General features: G+C 40.6%; 1 protein-coding gene across 1 annotated transcript; it reads right to left on the reverse strand.

The window, feature by feature from the left end:
* Positions 1–11,999: 11,999 nt before the first annotated feature.
* LOC110693309 lies at positions 12,000–12,885 on the reverse strand. Its single transcript, XM_021870466.1, has 3 exons — positions 12,591–12,885; positions 12,383–12,513; positions 12,000–12,242 (listed from the first exon to the last, which is right to left on the reverse strand). The coding sequence occupies exons 1-3, from the start codon at positions 12,883–12,885 to the stop codon at positions 12,000–12,002; spliced, it is 669 nt and encodes a 222-aa protein (XP_021726158.1).
* Between the last annotated feature and the right edge of the window lie 4,376 nt (positions 12,886–17,261).

The raw sequence follows: 17,261 nt of genomic DNA on the forward strand, positions 1-17,261 counted from the left end.
TTTATGAAATATATTAATAATAAACCTCACCAATGGCTTCGTGAGACCAAGACAAAATAAGGAAAGCTCAACCTTTAAAAATGTTAAATTAATTAATGATCTCATCCAATTAGTTACTAATATTATCCAAACAATTAACGATGTCATCCAACCAATTAATCATACCATCAAGCCTAAACATTAAGTATACCATCCAAGTAACTACTCATATCATCCAAACAATTAACTACGTCATCCAAGCAAGTAGTTACTGACATCATCTAAACAATTAGCCATAGCATCCAATTAGTTACTAATGATACCATCCAAACAAGTAATTGTTTCGGGGTTTTTTGGAATCCCTCGGGATACATGTCTTGAATACAGCCGGACGGTCTTGGACACCTATAAAATAACGAATATTCCGTTTGACGGAATATTCGCCTCCGACGATCAGGTTAGAGATTGAAAAATGAAGTAATGTAGAGAGAGAAAGTAGAGAGAAGTTGGAGCTATTTAGTGCTCTTGAATGATGTCTTAATCCACCCCTCCCGTCATAAATTATTGGGGTATTTATAAGGGTGGGAATGTGTGCCACTTTAGGGTTTGTGCCCTAAAAAGGTGGATTCTGATTGGCGGCACAATCAGGTAAGGTCATGCGTGATGTGTCCTTTGGGGGCGTCGTTTTGCGGGTTTCTCGGAATTTGGGCCTCCTGATGTAAGGAGGCCTTTTCTCTCATTCAGATGCTCTTAGAGTTGCCACGTGTCATCTTCCTATAGGAACACGTGTCGCCCTTTAATTAGGCCATGTGTCACTATGGGATTGGATCACGTGTTGGGGTATTTTTTTTTTTTACCCTAAACATTTGCCCCTCAGAGGGGGAGACTCGTACCATACGGGTCGCCTCCTTTGATCTTTATTTGTCTAATATCGTCCGAATGTTAGACTGATGGAGCATCATCATTAATAGGAGACGGACAGTACCGTCCGTCCATCCATGGGTTTTTTCCTTTGGGCTGGCTGCCTTGATCGGTCTACCTGATTTCATTAATGGACTTGAGTCTTAAAATCAGGCGGAAGGGTTGTGCCGACTGGCTTTAAGTGGAACACCTGTCCTCCGTATTTTCCGGAATGACAGTTCGAATTTTGCTGACCTGGCCGTTTATTTTGACGCGCCGTTTGGGTGGTCGCTCATCTTCCCGTCTTAAATGACGGAGTGGTTTTTTAACCGTTCTAGCTTCTAGGTTAAACTTTTCAAAAGTTACCGTTTGAACTTCTTGGCGGGAAAAGTGGTTTTACCATTTTGCCCTCATAAGTTTTGCTTATAAATAGGACTTGTTTGACGTCATTTTGTCACTTTGGAACTTTGCGTTTTCTAAAGAGAAGTTAGATCTTTTAGAGAGAGAAAGTGTTGCTTTTTTCCAATCTTCGAGAGCTCTGCCGCGTTCTTGAGTTTTTCAGTCAAGTTTTTGAGTTTTCCGGTCAACCTTCTAGATCTTTAAAGACTTTCAAGATTTTCTACACGTACAAAGGTGACCGCCTGCCCTTCCCTCTTTTTTTTATACTTGTTTTGTTTTTTAAACACGAACTGACACAACACTCGACTTCGTCCGTTTCTCCTCATGAGGTTGGTCGTTCGCTTGGGACTTAGGAGTCTAGAGTGGACGGGGACGAGTCCTCCTCTCTATGGAGTGAGTCCATTTCTAGTGGGTATCAACTCACCCCCACCTATTCTTCTTTGTCCCTGCAGTCGAACATGGCACGTACGAGACAAACGCACGAACAGGGTGTCCCCAGAAATCCAGACGGTAATATGGTGGACCCCCTAGTCCCTTATGATTCGAGTAATATGAACAGGGAGAACACGGACACCACTGCTAGTGGTACTTCGTGTTCCTTAATAAAAGTGATCGCCTCCTTTTCTGAGCGCCAAAATCAGCAAGGCACTTCTTCTCCTAGGTAGGCGTCCGGGCAAAATCCGGTACAACGCCTCTCCCAATATACCAGCTCGGTCTTGATGTCGTCCGAGCTTCCATCTTCTGAAAGGCATCCTTCAAGAAATCAGGCGGACGCTAGGTCCGGCCATGTGGGATCGTCCGACCAACAACCCTCAATCCAAACTACCAGGTCGGTCAGGCCTAGAACCGGCATTCACATTGCTAAGTCGGTCGACCTGCCCCCTTGCAGCGCTCCTCCTGTTGGAAATCAGGCGGCCGCTGGAGGAGAACAAGATAAGGGCAAGAGACCCTTGGTGCCTGAAGGCACCATTATCACTGAAGGCACCCAGGGCTTCAAGGGATGGAGCTCGGCCGAAGCTGCTGAATTAGACACAGTGTTATCCTCTAAATTTGGCTCGGTTAGGGTCCCTGCACCTCAAGTCGCCGAGAGAGAAGCTGAGAACCCGGACGCCAATCAGGCAGCCGAGGAGGCTAACGTTGATAATTTTAAGGATCCGTACGCCTGTACAGTGGGCGAAGTTGCCTTGGCTTTCTGCATCTGAACTTTGAGAAGTTCAGAGAGTTCGTCCACTGGGAGAAGGCTACGAAATCATGGCGCCTACCTGATCTTACTCAGTGGTCGCCTGGGAGAGTAAGAGGCAGCGGAAGAAATGTTTTAGTGTCTACAGCGCCACCTTGGAAGTGGGCCTTCGCTTCCCCCTGCACCCGTTTGTCCAGGCACTGTTGGACGAATACAACATTGCTATCTTCCAGCTGGTGCTGAACAGTTGGGTAAATATTTTTGGCTATCTGGTGATGTGCCTTCGGCAAGGCTTAAACCCGGACGTCCTAGTTTTTTGTGAAATGCATTCTGTGGTTCGTCTGGATTCCAAGACGGACGACTAGTTTATCTTGAGCACCCAGAAAGAGTATCTGGTGGTTCTGAACAGGTCGTCTAAGTGGCAAGATTGGAAGCACCGATTCTACCGCATCAAGACCAGTGACGAAGAATTTAACTTGCGGATGAATCAGTTCAATGCCGATCCAATTCAACTCGGCCGCGGGCAGCACCGACCCTCAAAGCCACCCGTCCACCCTGTCAATTACTTTCAACTAGACTACATCAAGGTCAAGAAGGTTGTTAGGGATGGAAAGACGGTGACCGTGCCGTCTAGTTGGATACCTCTGGCCGACTGGCTTAGGAGCCCGATATTCATGTCGGCCTGTGGCCTATACCGGAACTACCCTCAAAGTGGAACCTCGTGACTTAGCTGTTCGAATGCTTTTAACATTTTGAAAATATTCTAACACTTTTTCTTCTTTAGACGTAGCTCTTAAAATGCTGGATCCGGAACAGAAAGGGGAGACTGACATGTCCGAGCTGGACATGATGCGGTATAAACTCCGCCAGCAGCAGCACACGAACAGGCCAAGGAGGTACTATACTGAGGTTCTTTTTTTTTTTTTTTTTTTTTTTGCGCCGAGCTGGTATGTTGGGAAGGGTATCCTTTCCAGGTTTGTTCGGACATCATCTTTTAACTTTGTTTGTCTAGTTGGTATGTTAGGGAGGGTATCCTTTCCAACTTTACTCGAACATTTGTTTCACTCATTTTTTTATTGTCTTATTTCTTTCATGCGGCCACTCCTACCCCTCGGACGAAGAGGAAGCAGTCGTCTTCTACTTCTAAGGACGGCCAATCGTCCAAAGTTAGGAAGACAATAGCCTCCAAGGCTAAGTTTTTCCCCAACGCGGCCAAGGTCACGCCACAAACTGCTCCAAAGCAGTCTAAAGGAGAGGCTCCCTAGCTGTCACCTAGTGGGGTCTCCAAGCCCGTGGAACCGCAAACTGAGGCGGTCCACGATGAGTCTGTCCATACGGACGATAGGGGTAAGTCGTCCCCGGCTAAAAAGACCGACAACTCGACCTCGACTCCGCATGTCGAGGTAGTGGACAAGTTTGAGTGGCAGAAGGCTGCTTCTCAGTCGGCCGGAGAGCAAATCGACTGTAATCATGAGGAAGGGGATTAGCCACTGTCCCCTCCTTCCTTCAACCTTCCAACTCCTCCATCTTCCTCGGACGGTATGTTGATCATTCGTACGCTTCTTACTTGTGTTTTCATGAACTTGTTTGATCAATCTAACACCCTTCTTTACTCTGCGTAGACATTGCCGAGGAGATGCACATGAAACTTCACGGCCAGTCGCTAATAGGCGTTGAACAAAAGGCTATTAGGGAGGTCATGCTGCGGGCCGTCCCTAAGGAGCAGCGAGACAAGTTCTGCGGCATTAATGGGGGCTTCCTCGGCCCTATAATAAACTGCAGCACCGAGGTGATGCCTTCTATCAGCACTCGACTTATTTTATTTTCCCATACTAGATTATTTTCTCATTTTGCTCCTACTAACTCGTTTCCGTCCGAATGCAGATCTTCCTCAGGCTCAGTTCCTTTGTGGAATGGAAGGACAAAGAGAACAAAAATATCAAGGCGGCTGGGCCACCATTTAGCGGATATAGGACGAAAACATCGGCACACTGGCCATGTAGGAGATTCGGCACAATGCGGCCCTTAATGCTCTATTAGATAAGGCGGCACGGAAAACCGAGGACATCGTCAAGATAGGCGATGCTCTCAAGCGGGAGCAGCTGGCTAAGGAGGCACTTCAGCTGGAGAGGGACGAGGCGGTTGCAAACGCCACTTAGTGGATGGAGAGCTTCGAGGCCTATGAGAAATTGAAGAATGAGTTATCCTTATCTTAGAAGCTCTTCAGACTTGACGTTGAGCGTTTGAACAAGTCCATTGAGGACTTGTGTAAGCAACTGCAGGCTCCTCGGCCAATTGATCCTATGGAGGCCATCCGCATTGAGCACAAGGCCGAGGAAAAGCTGAAGAGTGGCTTCTACAGAGCCTTCTCCATGATGGTCGAGGAGGGAGAAGCGGCCTACTATCAGGAGTGCTTCGCTCGCCGCCTTAACTACGTCTGCCTCAAGGAGGAGGCCGAGGCTGTCGGCAAGCCCCCTCCCGAGTTTGTTGAAACTTCGTTTGACTCTGAGGTTGAGGAAGATGATGGTGGAGAGGATCAGAGCAGAAGCCGACCGGCGAGGAGAAGTCAACCGAGGAGAAGGAGCCTGCCAAGGCTGATGAGAAGCCGGCTGAATGAAGAGCCCAAGTCCTCCTGCTGTTATTTTCAAGCTTTCTGTACTTAACTTTTATTTTTTTGTTTTGAACAATCTCAACTTTGGCCGCCTGTTTTGAGCGGTCTTGTAATATATTCATTTTACTTTTGACTTCTGTTTTGTACAGCTTTAATTTATGAAGTTTTTCTTCTTTCATCCATACTTAGCATTGTTTGAGGAATTTTTCATGCCTTTATCTACTTTTGTGTACGAATAATTTTTCACTTAATGGGGGTATGCCCCTTTATTCGGCATTTCGCCTAGTCCATATTCGAAGAGGTTTGATTAACTTAATAGACTTTATACCTAAAAGAGTATGACGCCTAGTAAGTTTATCAAATCATAATAATGATTTCCCTTGGACTAGGTGAATGTCGAATGAATTTTAGCTATACGACCGTTTGCTTGGCTTGTGCCAAGTCGTCCTTTGATACTATCTCTCGGACGCACTCGTGAAATTTTAGGTATTATTTAAACCTGATTATTTCTAAGTGTTTGTAGGGCTTGCGAGCCTAGGTATGCCCTTCCCCTTAGGGTAAAAAATACCTTAGGCAATTTTTGGACTACCTTATGTTTCGTCCGTCCGACCAATCTATGGCCGGATGGAGTGATTAGCCATTTTGACCTTTATGGCCGAGCTGCCTGGCTGGGGGATGCCCTTGCTAGGAATTTTACTCGACCGCTTGATCATGCCCCTTTAGGTCGGGCTGTATGTTTTAAGCAGCTTCGTTTCTCTTTTTAGGCGGCATTTTCGCTTCTTCAATAAATTGCAAGAGTTTAATAACAATGTTTGACTTTTTCATTAATATTGTCAAGATTACATTGTTTTTTGGTCGTACGACTTTAATTACATTGCTCGGCTGTTTAGACCTAGTTGTGTAACACCCCCGATTTACTAGCTAATAATGAACAAGAATTAAAATTAATTAAACAAACTTTAAATAAAGTTGCGGAAGCATAAACCTAAATCGGAGATATTACCGCCACACTCAACAACTTGTCAAGTGCTAAGGCTTACAAAATCCCAATATTTACAACTCAATAATCTAAGTGAGCTATTTATACAACTTTACAAACTTGTTATAAAATACTAATCGAAACACTTGAGCTCCTTTAGCTACGATCACTTGATTAACCTGTTTAGACAAACTTAATTGCTCACCATTAAGGACAAATTCCAAAATAGATCGTCGCAGGGCCACCATAAGAAAAAGACATGGCCGCAAACACAAGTAGCACAACAAACAAACACACACGTCAGCAAAAAGCTGAGTAATCACCACTGATCAAAATACAAAGAACAATAGAATAATTAATATAATTAACCCACTTAAAACAATGTAGTTCGAAACTACATTACACATATACACCTCAAGGGTAAAATAACTCCGTACTCAGAAAATAACCCCTGTCAAACTCAACCTCAAATAATAATAAGTCAAAATCAAGTTGTCACATAAAATTTATTACTTTAGTTAAGAAAGGGAAAGAGAACGCCAGTAAGACGGGACTAGTCCCTGTCACCACCTACTTTACAGAGGGCCGCACGTAACCCTAAATGGCCATAAATTAAACAGAATGTCCCTAGTGTGCACACTCCTCACTAATACCCATTGATTAGGAGGAAGACTAAACAGCAATATACATCAATTTAAACCAACTAGTAGCAACCATAACCACTAGTGGGCAACCTGTTCTTCACCCTTTCAGGTTTCATTTCCCTTCTTAATTTAATGTACATTTAAATAGATTAAATTGTCCGATCACATTGCACATGAGTATTGCACAAAATCAATTTAATCCCAAGTAACAGTATTTCAATTTCAATATTATTAGAACATAGTCATTTAACATGACATAATAGTTACAACTCGTTTCCCAATAAGCCTTGGAGACCATCAATCACATATAATCAATCATCCAAATTCCCAAGATTGTAATTTTATATAAAAAAAAAACTCATACGATACCAATAATCAAATTTTCAAAAATACTATACTAGTACACAATTATAGAAAACTAGTATATAATATGATTCCATAATATCATACGGTAACACATCCATCACATATAATTACGTAAGCACATAGTTGACACACAATAATACGTTGTACAATCAATACAAACAATAAGTTATAATTAAACAATTTCAAATATTAAGATTGGTGTGATTACATAAAATAAATAATACAATCAAATTATAATCAAACAATACCAAAAGATTGATAGTGTGATTACTTGATAATAGATTATAAACATACAACTCAAAAAAAAAATTAAATTAGTGTGATTACGAAACAATAAATTATAAATATACAACTCCAAGATTAATAAATTCGTGTGATTACCTTTCCGGCTAATTAATCGCACATACTACAGCCTCGACAAAAATAAAACGCCAATGCCTAGTAATTGACTTGCATCATGATAATAATGGAATCATGAGTATAAATTTTGCTACTTGCATGCTCTGATGATCACGAATTGAAAGGGTTGACTTCAATTATTGAATACAATTACTCAAGATTTGCATGATTTTGATAATAGGCAAAAACTCACGGCCAAACCACAATATATGCAAATAAAGTTAATAAAAGAAATAAAAGGATAAATAAAAGTGACGGCTGATATATATGTATATTTAAGGTTTTACAATAAAATATATTTAGTGGATTAAAGATAATTTTTATAGGATAACAAAAATAGAGTATAAGGTCGAATTTATAAAATAATTTAAAATATCATATTTTAGCCATAAAATATATTTGATAAAATGTTAAAATATTCGGGTATTACAAGTTGTATATACAACTTTTGGCTAAGTACAAAAAAGTTTATACATAATATTTTTCAGATTGTCCGTATTCCACGTACGGGGAATAAGACGACCATCTAAGGCTTCAAGACAATAGGTACCATCTCGTACTTCTTCCTTAATCTTGTAGGACCCTTCCCAGTTTGGGGTTAGCTTGTCATCCTCTTTTGCTCGGCCTACCGCTTCCATTTTTCTTAGAACTAAGTCTCCAATCTTAAGCGGCCGCTTTGACACTTTGCGATTATATGCCCTTGTCATCCTTAAACGATATATTTCGTGTCTAAGCGCCGCATTGCCCCTAGCTTCTGGAAGGAAGTCTAGTGCAGTCTTCATGGCCTCCCAATTGACCGATTCATCGTATAGCATCACTCGTAGGGTGGGTTCATACATTTCAATTGGGAGCACGGCCTCAGCACTATAGACCAGAAAAGATGGGGTCTCCCCTGTTGAACTCTTTGCCGTCGTTCGAATGGACCATAGCACATTAACTAACTCAAGCTTAGGTCGCCCGCTTTCTCAAGCTTTCGCTTGATGCCATTGGAGATCAATTTGTTGTACGCTTTAACCTGACCATTAGCCTTTGGGCATCCGACGAAGGCAAAGCAGTGTGCTATGCTCTGTCACTTAGCCAATCCCAGAGATGATTGGTCTCAAACTGTGGTCCATCTTCGAACACCATTGATTGCGGCACACCAAAACGTGTGATTATGTTCTTCCAGATGAAGGCAGATACATCTTTCCATTTGATTCCTCGGACGGCCTCGGCTTCCACCCACTTTGTGAAGTATACAACTGCTACTAACACGTACCGCCTCTACCTTGATGCAGGAGTATACGACCCCAAGATGTCCATGCCCCATTTTGCAAAAGAGAGTGGACAACTTATGACCGACAAGTTTTTTGCTGGGCAATGAATAAGGGTTGCAAATCTTTGGCACTTATCACATTTTTTCACCATTTCCCTGGCGTCTGAATTCATGCTTGGCCAGTAGTACCCCAGATGGGTAACTTTCTTAGCTAAGGCTTGTCCGCCTAAGTGATCCGCAATGCCCTTGGTGGAGGTCATCCAGCACCTCATGCCCCCTCTCGGGCGTAACATACTTCAAATATGGTTTTACAAATGATCTTTTGAACAAGTCCTCCCCCTTCATCTCAAATCATGCCGCCTTTTTCTTCATCAGCCAGCTCTCTTTTGGGTCGTCCGGAAGAACTCATCTTTGAGATAGGAGATTATTCCCTCCATCCATGTGGAGCTTCTGTCAATGATTTGCACGGGCTCGACATCAATGCTCCGTTTTTCCTTAACTTCCTAGAACACAGATCTTGGAGTATCACATGATGTCGAGGAGGCTAGTTTGGAGAGGGCGTCCGCCTGATGATCTTCAAACCGAGGGACTTGTTGTAGCGTGAAATGCTCTAGGCTCTCGGCCTCAACCTTCACCATTTGTAAATACTTCATCATTGTCGGCTCCCTAGCCTTTTAGTCACCATTCACTCGGTTGACTATCAGCTGAGAGTCCGAACAGGCATTAATTTTTGTTGCCCCGGCCGCCTTACACATTCTAAGGCCGGCTAGAAGGGCTTTATACTCGGCCTCGTTGTTGGAGGCTTAAAATTGAAATCTCAAAGCATACTCAAACTTGTCTCCTTCTGGAGATAAACATATGATATCGCCGCCGCATCCGGTCGCCATTGCACTTCCATCCACAAAAACTTTCCAAATCTGATCCCCTGCCGGCTGTAGGTCCAACCGTGTCATTTCAGTCATGAAATCTGCAAAGGCTTGGCCCTAGATTGCTTTTTTGAGTTCGAATGTGATATCAAATTCTCTCAACTCTAAGGCCCATTTAAGCATTCGGCCACTGGCCTCCAAAATTGTGAACGACTTCTTCAATTGTTGGTCCCGTGTAGACCACAATCGAATGGGCAAGAAAGTATGGCCTTAGCTTTTTAGATTCCATGAATAATGCCAAGATGAACGTTTCAATGGGTGGATACCTAAGCTCGGCATTGTGCAGAACATGGCTAATGAAATACACAGGGATCTGATGGCAGTCCCTTTCAGCAAGCAGGACGACGCTCAAGGAATGATCTGAAATAGCCAAATACATATACAACTTCTCATATTAAAGTGGATTGACGAGCCAGGAAGGGTATACAAATGATTTTTCAACTGTACGAAGGCTTCCTCGGCCTCCTCTGTCTACTCGAACATTGCTTTCTTCTTGATAGTCTGGAAAAAATAGCAGCACTTATCCCTAACCTTGACAGAAATCGTTCGAGTGCGGCTAAGCAGCCGGTCAATCTTTGGACTTCTTTTATGATACTGAGCGATTTCATGTCTAACATCGCCACCTATATGTACCTTGGTCATGAGAAAAAATAAGGTACAACTACTAAACTTGTCCACAATTAAAATAACCTTAATTAATACTACTTCCGTTTTTTTTAGTTGACACATTTTGACTTTAGCACTACTCACTCACTCCCCTTTGACCGTATTTTGTGCTTTATACGTAATGAAAAATATAGTCATGTAGCATCTTGTTAGATTCGTCATGATATATATTTTTAAAATATCAAATTCATAATATTTTCTTATCGGTAATTAAAGATATAAATGGTTGAAGTTGTGCATTGACAAACATGACTAAAGAAATGTGTCAACTAAAAAAAAATGGAGGAAGTATAAGGTTAACAAAAATAAACACAAAACTATAAATTTTACTCTACTTGTGCATGAACTACCAAAATATTAACTTTTAGAATTTAAAACTTTCAACAATCTATGTTAGTACGTAGCATACTATTATTATTAGTATCAAAATTTATATTATTGTGTTTAAATTAAGTAGCATTTAATATTTTTGGTATCAAAATAATATAATAGTAATCATAATAATAATAGAAGAAAAAAGAGATTTTTTTTTTTTTACAATATAAACATGCATGCATGCGGTGGCAATGGTGGCGGTACAGCAGGTCCGAAGTTAGTAAAGGGTTGTGGTGTTTGTTTGAGCAAAAAGAATGAAGGAATTCTTGAAAGATAGAGAGGAAGAAGGAGAACGTGAGTTTAGGTAGTAGAGGGAGGAGATAATCTGATTTTTGATGTGAGTAAATGAGAGGGAGAACGTGAGTTTAGGTAGTAGAGGAAGGAGATAATCTTATTTTTGATGTGAGTAAATGAGAGGGATTAAGGGTCTAATTATAGTATTTAGAGTGTAGAAGGATAGAGCTTAAGGTATGATATGATTACTAGAAAATATGATAAGTTTTGGGGTTTGTTATTTTACTTGAATCAAATTAAGTCTAGGTTAATAGTTGGGTATAAAAGATGAGTAGAAAAATTGGATAGAAGTTCATTTGATTAGAGGATTGGAAGGAAGAAGATAGGAATAAGAATAAGATATTGAAGAAAGTTTACTGGTTAAGTTAAAAATAAGATAAAAATCACAAAATAATAATAATAATTTTTTTTCCAAGTTTTTCGGCCAGCTATTGATTTTTATAAAGTAGGAAACTAATTTTTATAAAACCTGAATTTTATTTTTTAATTAATATGAAAATTATAATTTGATTTAAGAAAATAATTAATTTTTGATACTTATCCAAGTTTATCATTAAAATTACAAATATATAATATATTTAAGATAATATTAAAACCAAAATTAGTTGTAAATTATAAGATAGAATATTAAAATAGTTATAATTAAACCAAGATAATTAAATATTATTAATTTTGAAGTCCAAAAATAATTAATTTTTCAAATAATTTAAATACTTATATTTTGGCGCCAAAATTTAAATTTATTTTAGCTCCAAATTCAAATAATTGAAGAAATAATTAAGAAATTATTTTTCAAAATTTAGGGTATTACAGTCTACTCCCCTTAAAAGAAGTTTCGTCCCGAAACTTCGGGACATTGAATAGCTCCAATTAATACTCTAAATTATCATGAATTAATTAAAATTTAGTAAGTTCATGCACAACCTAAGGACTCAACTCAAAAGACTCACTTAAAGACATAAACAGAAAAGCGCGAAACTCTATGGCATTTTACCCCCCTTAAAAAGGAAGTTACGTCCCCGTAACTTAACCACTCACCATGAAAAGATTAAGGTACTTTTTACGCTTTTCTGCCTCAGCCTCCCAAGTTGCTTCCTCAACCTCATGGTTTGACCATAAAACCTTGATTATCTTCACATCCTTGTTTCTGGTGTTTCTTACTTTACTATCTAAAATTCTCCTCGGTCTTTCTTCATAGGTTAAACTCTCATCTAGCTCAATTGCCTCCGGTTCTAGCACATATGCAACATCAGGAACATACTTGCGAATCTGACTCACATGAAACACATGTGTACCCTTTCCAACTCGTTGGGTAAGTCCAACTTATATGCCACTTTCCCATCTGAAGAATCTCATAATGGCCCAATGTACTTTAGGCTCAACTTCCCCCTATTACCAAATCTCATTACCCCCTTTATAGGAGATATTTTCAGCAACACCCTCTCTCCTACTTGGAACTCTACATCTCTGCGCTTCTCATCAGCATTACTTTTCAGTCTATCTTGGCTGCTTTGATTTTCTCCTGGATCAACTTCACTTGCTTAACAGTTTCCTCGATCATTTCAGGCCCAAGTACAACAGTTTCACTTATGTCACTTCAACAAACTGGGCTCTTACATTTCCTTCCATACGGGGCCTCAAATGGGGCCATTCCAATGCTTACGTGATGACTATCATTATATGAAAACTCAATTAAGTCTAAGTGATCTTCCCATGAACCTTGATACTCCAATACACATGCTCTCAACATGTCCTCCAAGGTCTGTATGGTCCTTTCATTCTGACTATTAGTTGCAGGGTGAAAAGTTGGGTGAAAAGTTGTACTCATCAATAACTTAGTTCTCATAACTTTGCCATAAGTTGGATAGGAACCTCGAATCACGATCTGAAATGATATCTGTAGGCACTCCATGGTACTTCACCACAAACTTCACATATGCCCTTCCCAACTGATCCATAGACCAAGTGCTTTTCATAGGTATAAAGGTTGCAGACTTATTCAATTGATCCACAATGACCTAAATAATGTCGTTCCCTGTGGTAATGCCCTCACGAAATCTATATAGATCGAATCCCACTTCCACTTTGGTACCTATTCCTTGTGGCCTTCGATGCTCTATCTTCACGTTTTGACAATTTAAGCATTGTGCCAAAAACTCTGCTACTTCTCTCTTCATGTTTGGCCACCAAAAGACCTTCTTCATATCCTTATACAACTTATCCCCTCCAAGAATAAGGAGAACTATGGGCCTCCTCCATCAGTCTCTGTTTGATGTATGTCCCCAAGATGTTGTGGAACACACCATTTCCCTTCGAATCGAATACTTCCTTCATCTGCAATAGTAAAGTCCAAAACCTGCCTTCCTCAATATTCTCTTTTATTGCCTTCAACTTCGAGTTTCCCAACTGACTTTCCATAATCTCATCATAAATAGAAGGTTGCACTACCAAGGCATTCAACATCTTACTAACCTCTCCATGCTCCTTCACTTCCAAATTCATCTTCTGAAATTCCACACACAGCTAGTTCGGCAAAATCATCATATTCATCGAATGACTGGTTTTCCTACTTAAAGCATCAACTACCACATTGGCTTTCCCCTCATAATATTGGATACTCACATCATAATTCGTTATAAACTCTAACCATCGTCTCTGCCTCAAGTTTAAATACTTCTGAGTGAAAATGTATTTTAGACTCTGGTGATCTGTGAAGATTTTACAAGTTACCCCATATAGATTATGTCTTTAAATTTTCAAAGTAAATACAACCGTAGCTAACTCCAAGTCATGGGTTGGATAGTTCACCTCATGCGGTTCAACTGCCTCGAAGCATATGCAATGACCCTCCGATTCTGCATTAAAATACAACCTAACCTGAACTTTGATGCATCACTATACACCTCGTATTGCCCAATTTCATCTGGCAAAAACACTGGTGCCGAGGTTAACTTGTCTTTCAAGGTTTGGAACGCCTATTCACACTCTTGGGTCCAAACAAACTTACATTCCTTCTTCATCAAATTTGTCATGGGCCTCAAAATCCTCGAAAAATCCTTCACAAATCTCCGATAATAGCCTGCCAATCCCAAGAAGCTTCGAACATCTGACACACTCTTGGGTGTCGGCCATTCACTCACTACATTGACCTTAGCGGGATCTACTGAAACTCCCTCCTTAGAAATCATATGACCCAAAAGGCTACCTTTTCCAATCGAAACTCACACTTCGATAGCTTAGCATACAACTGGTGTTCCCCCAAGGTCAACAATACTTTCCTCAAATGGTCCTCATGCTCCTCCCTATTCTTGGAGTAGATTAAAATATCATCAATGAAAACCACCGCAAAATTATCCATATATGGCCCAAAGATTTGGTTCATCAATCCATTAACATTGCAGGTGCATTAGTTGACCCAAATGGCATAACTGTGAACTCATAACGACCATAACACGTCATGAAAGCACTCTTGGGAATGTCTTGCTCTGCAATTCTGACCTCAAATCTATCTTGGAAAATATACCAGCCCCTTTTAACTAATCAAAGAAATCATCAATTCTAGGCAAAGGATACTTATTCTTGACTGTCACGTTATTCAACTACCGATAGTCTATGCACAACCTAAACTTCCATCCTTCTTTTTCACAAACAACACTAGAGCACCCCATGGAGAAGAACTAGGTCGAATATATCCCTTGTCCAACAAGTCATCTAACTGAGTTTCCAATTTCTTCATCTCGGCTGGAGCCATCTTATATGGAGCTTTCGAAATTGGTCCAGTCCCCGGTACCAAGTCAATGGTGAACTCCAACATCCCTCACTAGTGGCATACCTGGTATCTTATCAAGTAAGACATTTGGGAATTCCTCAACTACTGGAATACTCTCATTCTTCCCATCTTCCTTTCCCACTTCTGAACATTACACATGTAAATAGGATAACTCTTCTTGACACAATTCCGAAATTGCAAGGCAGAAATGATTTTGATCCTGATCCCTGAACTCTTCCTTTCCTTCCTATAGGTCATTATCACTTTACCCAGACTTACCAATTTCACTTTCTGAGGAGCACAATCGATGCAAGCCTTATACTTTCCCAACCAGTAAATCCCTAAAATCACATCTAAGTCCTGCAACTCGAACTCAATCAAGTCTAAAGGAAACTCTACTCATAGGTACCCCTTTATATAACTTGGAACAATTCTTCACCTCCCCAGTTGGAACAGAAACATCTAGAGACACTAACACCGGACTCACTAACTTTAATCTCTAGACTAGAGATTTTGAAACAAAAGAGTGAGACGTACCCGAATCAAACAGCTAGGACTCTAGAATTCAAAGAACAAACAAGGAAAGTGTCAATTACCACATCATTAGAAGCCTCGGCCTCACAACGATTCATCACGAACAGACGACCTTTAGAAGTCGTTCCTGCACCGCTACTGGTTCCATTTCCTCAGCTGATCCATTGGTCTGGGATGGTTTGGGTTGGTTATTGGTCTCCTGGACTTTCCCTATCTTAACATCCTCCTCTTTGGTGTAGCACTCATACTCTCGATGCCCAAGTTTCTCACAGTAACGACAAGTCATAGGGTTTCCCTCACAGTCCTTCCCGAGGTGGTTTTTCTTACATCTCTTACAGAAATAACTTCTCTTGGGTCTAGTGTTATTTCCATTCTTACAGTTATTATTTTCCTGTCCGTTAGCTCCCTTCCCAAGGTTCCCCTTATTGTCCCTCCTGTTGAATTGCCCATTTGCTCCAGAACTCTCCCCAATCCTAGGTCTCTTGGTAACTCCCTGCGAACCCCCATCACTCTTCCTTTTCTCTCCGGCTCAGTTCTCTAACTCTCTCCCCCGAATCCCATAAAGGTGGGCAGCTCTCCTATAGACTTCATCTAATGTTTCAAAGGTTACCCTTCCTAACTTCCCCTGAAGGCTTAGGGTCAAACCTTGCTCGAACCTTTAGGCTTTCAACTCCTCCGTGGGTACTACCTCCGGTGCAAATCTCATCAACTCAATGAATTTTTTATAATATTCACTGATGGTCATATTCCCCATCCTCAGGTTTGTAAACTCCATGCATTTTTGTTTCTTCAGGTAGGCAGGGTAAAACTTGTCTCTTATTGCCTTCTTCAGTTCTTTCCATCCGGGGTCCCTAAAAGCCTCTCCCGGTTTTGACTCCACCATAGTTTAGCTTCTTCTCTCAAGTAATACAACATTGTTAACCTTCAATTCTTCGGGACAGCTAATGGCATCAAATAACTTGTCAAATTCTCTTATCAAATTCTCCAGACTTGCGGGATCCTCCTTTCCAAGATAAGTGGGTGTCTTTGCAGCTAACACCCTCTTGAAAACTTCCCAAAAATGGTCTAACTCGTTGCTGCAGTTCCCTTGATTCACCAATTGGTTCATGTTTTCAGCAATGGTAGTTAGCTTCTAAGAGTAGCACTCATTCTAGAATTAGTGCGTCTATTATTTTCGGCTCTTAGAGACATCCTGAATAACTTTGAATAACAAATACACATTTTATTATAAAAGAAAACTTCATAGAATTTTTATTAATAAATTAACCAACTTCATACTTAGCCACATAGGCTTTAATAAAACATATAATGTATGTTTGTCACTAAAAAATTCATAAGGGCCACTAATTGGCTTACAAAATAAACAAAATAACTTGCCACTAATGGAAAAAAACTAATCAATTGCAATTCTGAAGTCCTACTCGTTGTTACTTGACTTATTTCCTGTTGGATCATCTTTCGTAGCCAATTCCCATGTGTTTAGCCATGTAGGTTGGATTTTAGTTAAGTTCAAGTAAAAAGGTGGGATTGTACTCACTATAAGTTGGGCTACAACACGAGCCATAACACTAGAGTTACAGTTCGGGCTAACATATGGGCTAAGGTTACGGTTTGAGCTGTAGTTTGGGTTAGATACTTGGCCACTTGGAACAGGGGGTTCGGGAGAATGAGGTGGGGATTCAAAGTCATTTGGATGAGGAATTTCTAAGTCATCGGATGATGTATAGTCAAGATGGTATATAATGTTATAGTGCACTATAGTATATAGTATGTGGAGGTGGTAAAGGTGGCATATCATGGTTTAGATTATTTAAGGTTTGCACTTCTCGAGGTGTAAGTCGAAGAGGAATTTCAACAACTACTGGTCTCGGGGGTAGGCACCAATTAATTTCAGTGAAATGTAGGTCTGCCTTAAAATTGGTCAAGGTTCCTAGCCACTTTCCTTCATGCATATAGGCTTCTGTATTCCACAAACAATTAGGTGT

This window comes from Chenopodium quinoa, unplaced genomic scaffold (genome assembly GCF_001683475.1).
Source record: "Chenopodium quinoa cultivar QQ74 unplaced genomic scaffold, ASM168347v1, whole genome shotgun sequence".
NCBI lineage: Eukaryota > Viridiplantae > Streptophyta > Magnoliopsida > Caryophyllales > Amaranthaceae > Chenopodium > Chenopodium quinoa.

What these genes read in the sequence shown, in the direction of transcription:
- LOC110693309 (XM_021870466.1), bottom strand. Translation starts at nt 12,885, where the DNA reads ATGGAGTGCCTACAGATATCATTTCAGATCGTGATTCGAGGTTCCTAT. An exon ending in GGCCCCGTATGGAAGGAAAT is followed by an intron (nt 12,514 to 12,590) that starts GTAAGAGCCCAG and finishes GAAACTGTTAAG; the next exon opens with CAAGTGAAGTTGATCCAGGA. An exon ending in AAATATCTCCTATAAAGGGG is followed by an intron (nt 12,243 to 12,382) that starts GTAATGAGATTT and finishes CATGTGAGTCAG; the next exon opens with ATTCGCAAGTATGTTCCTGA.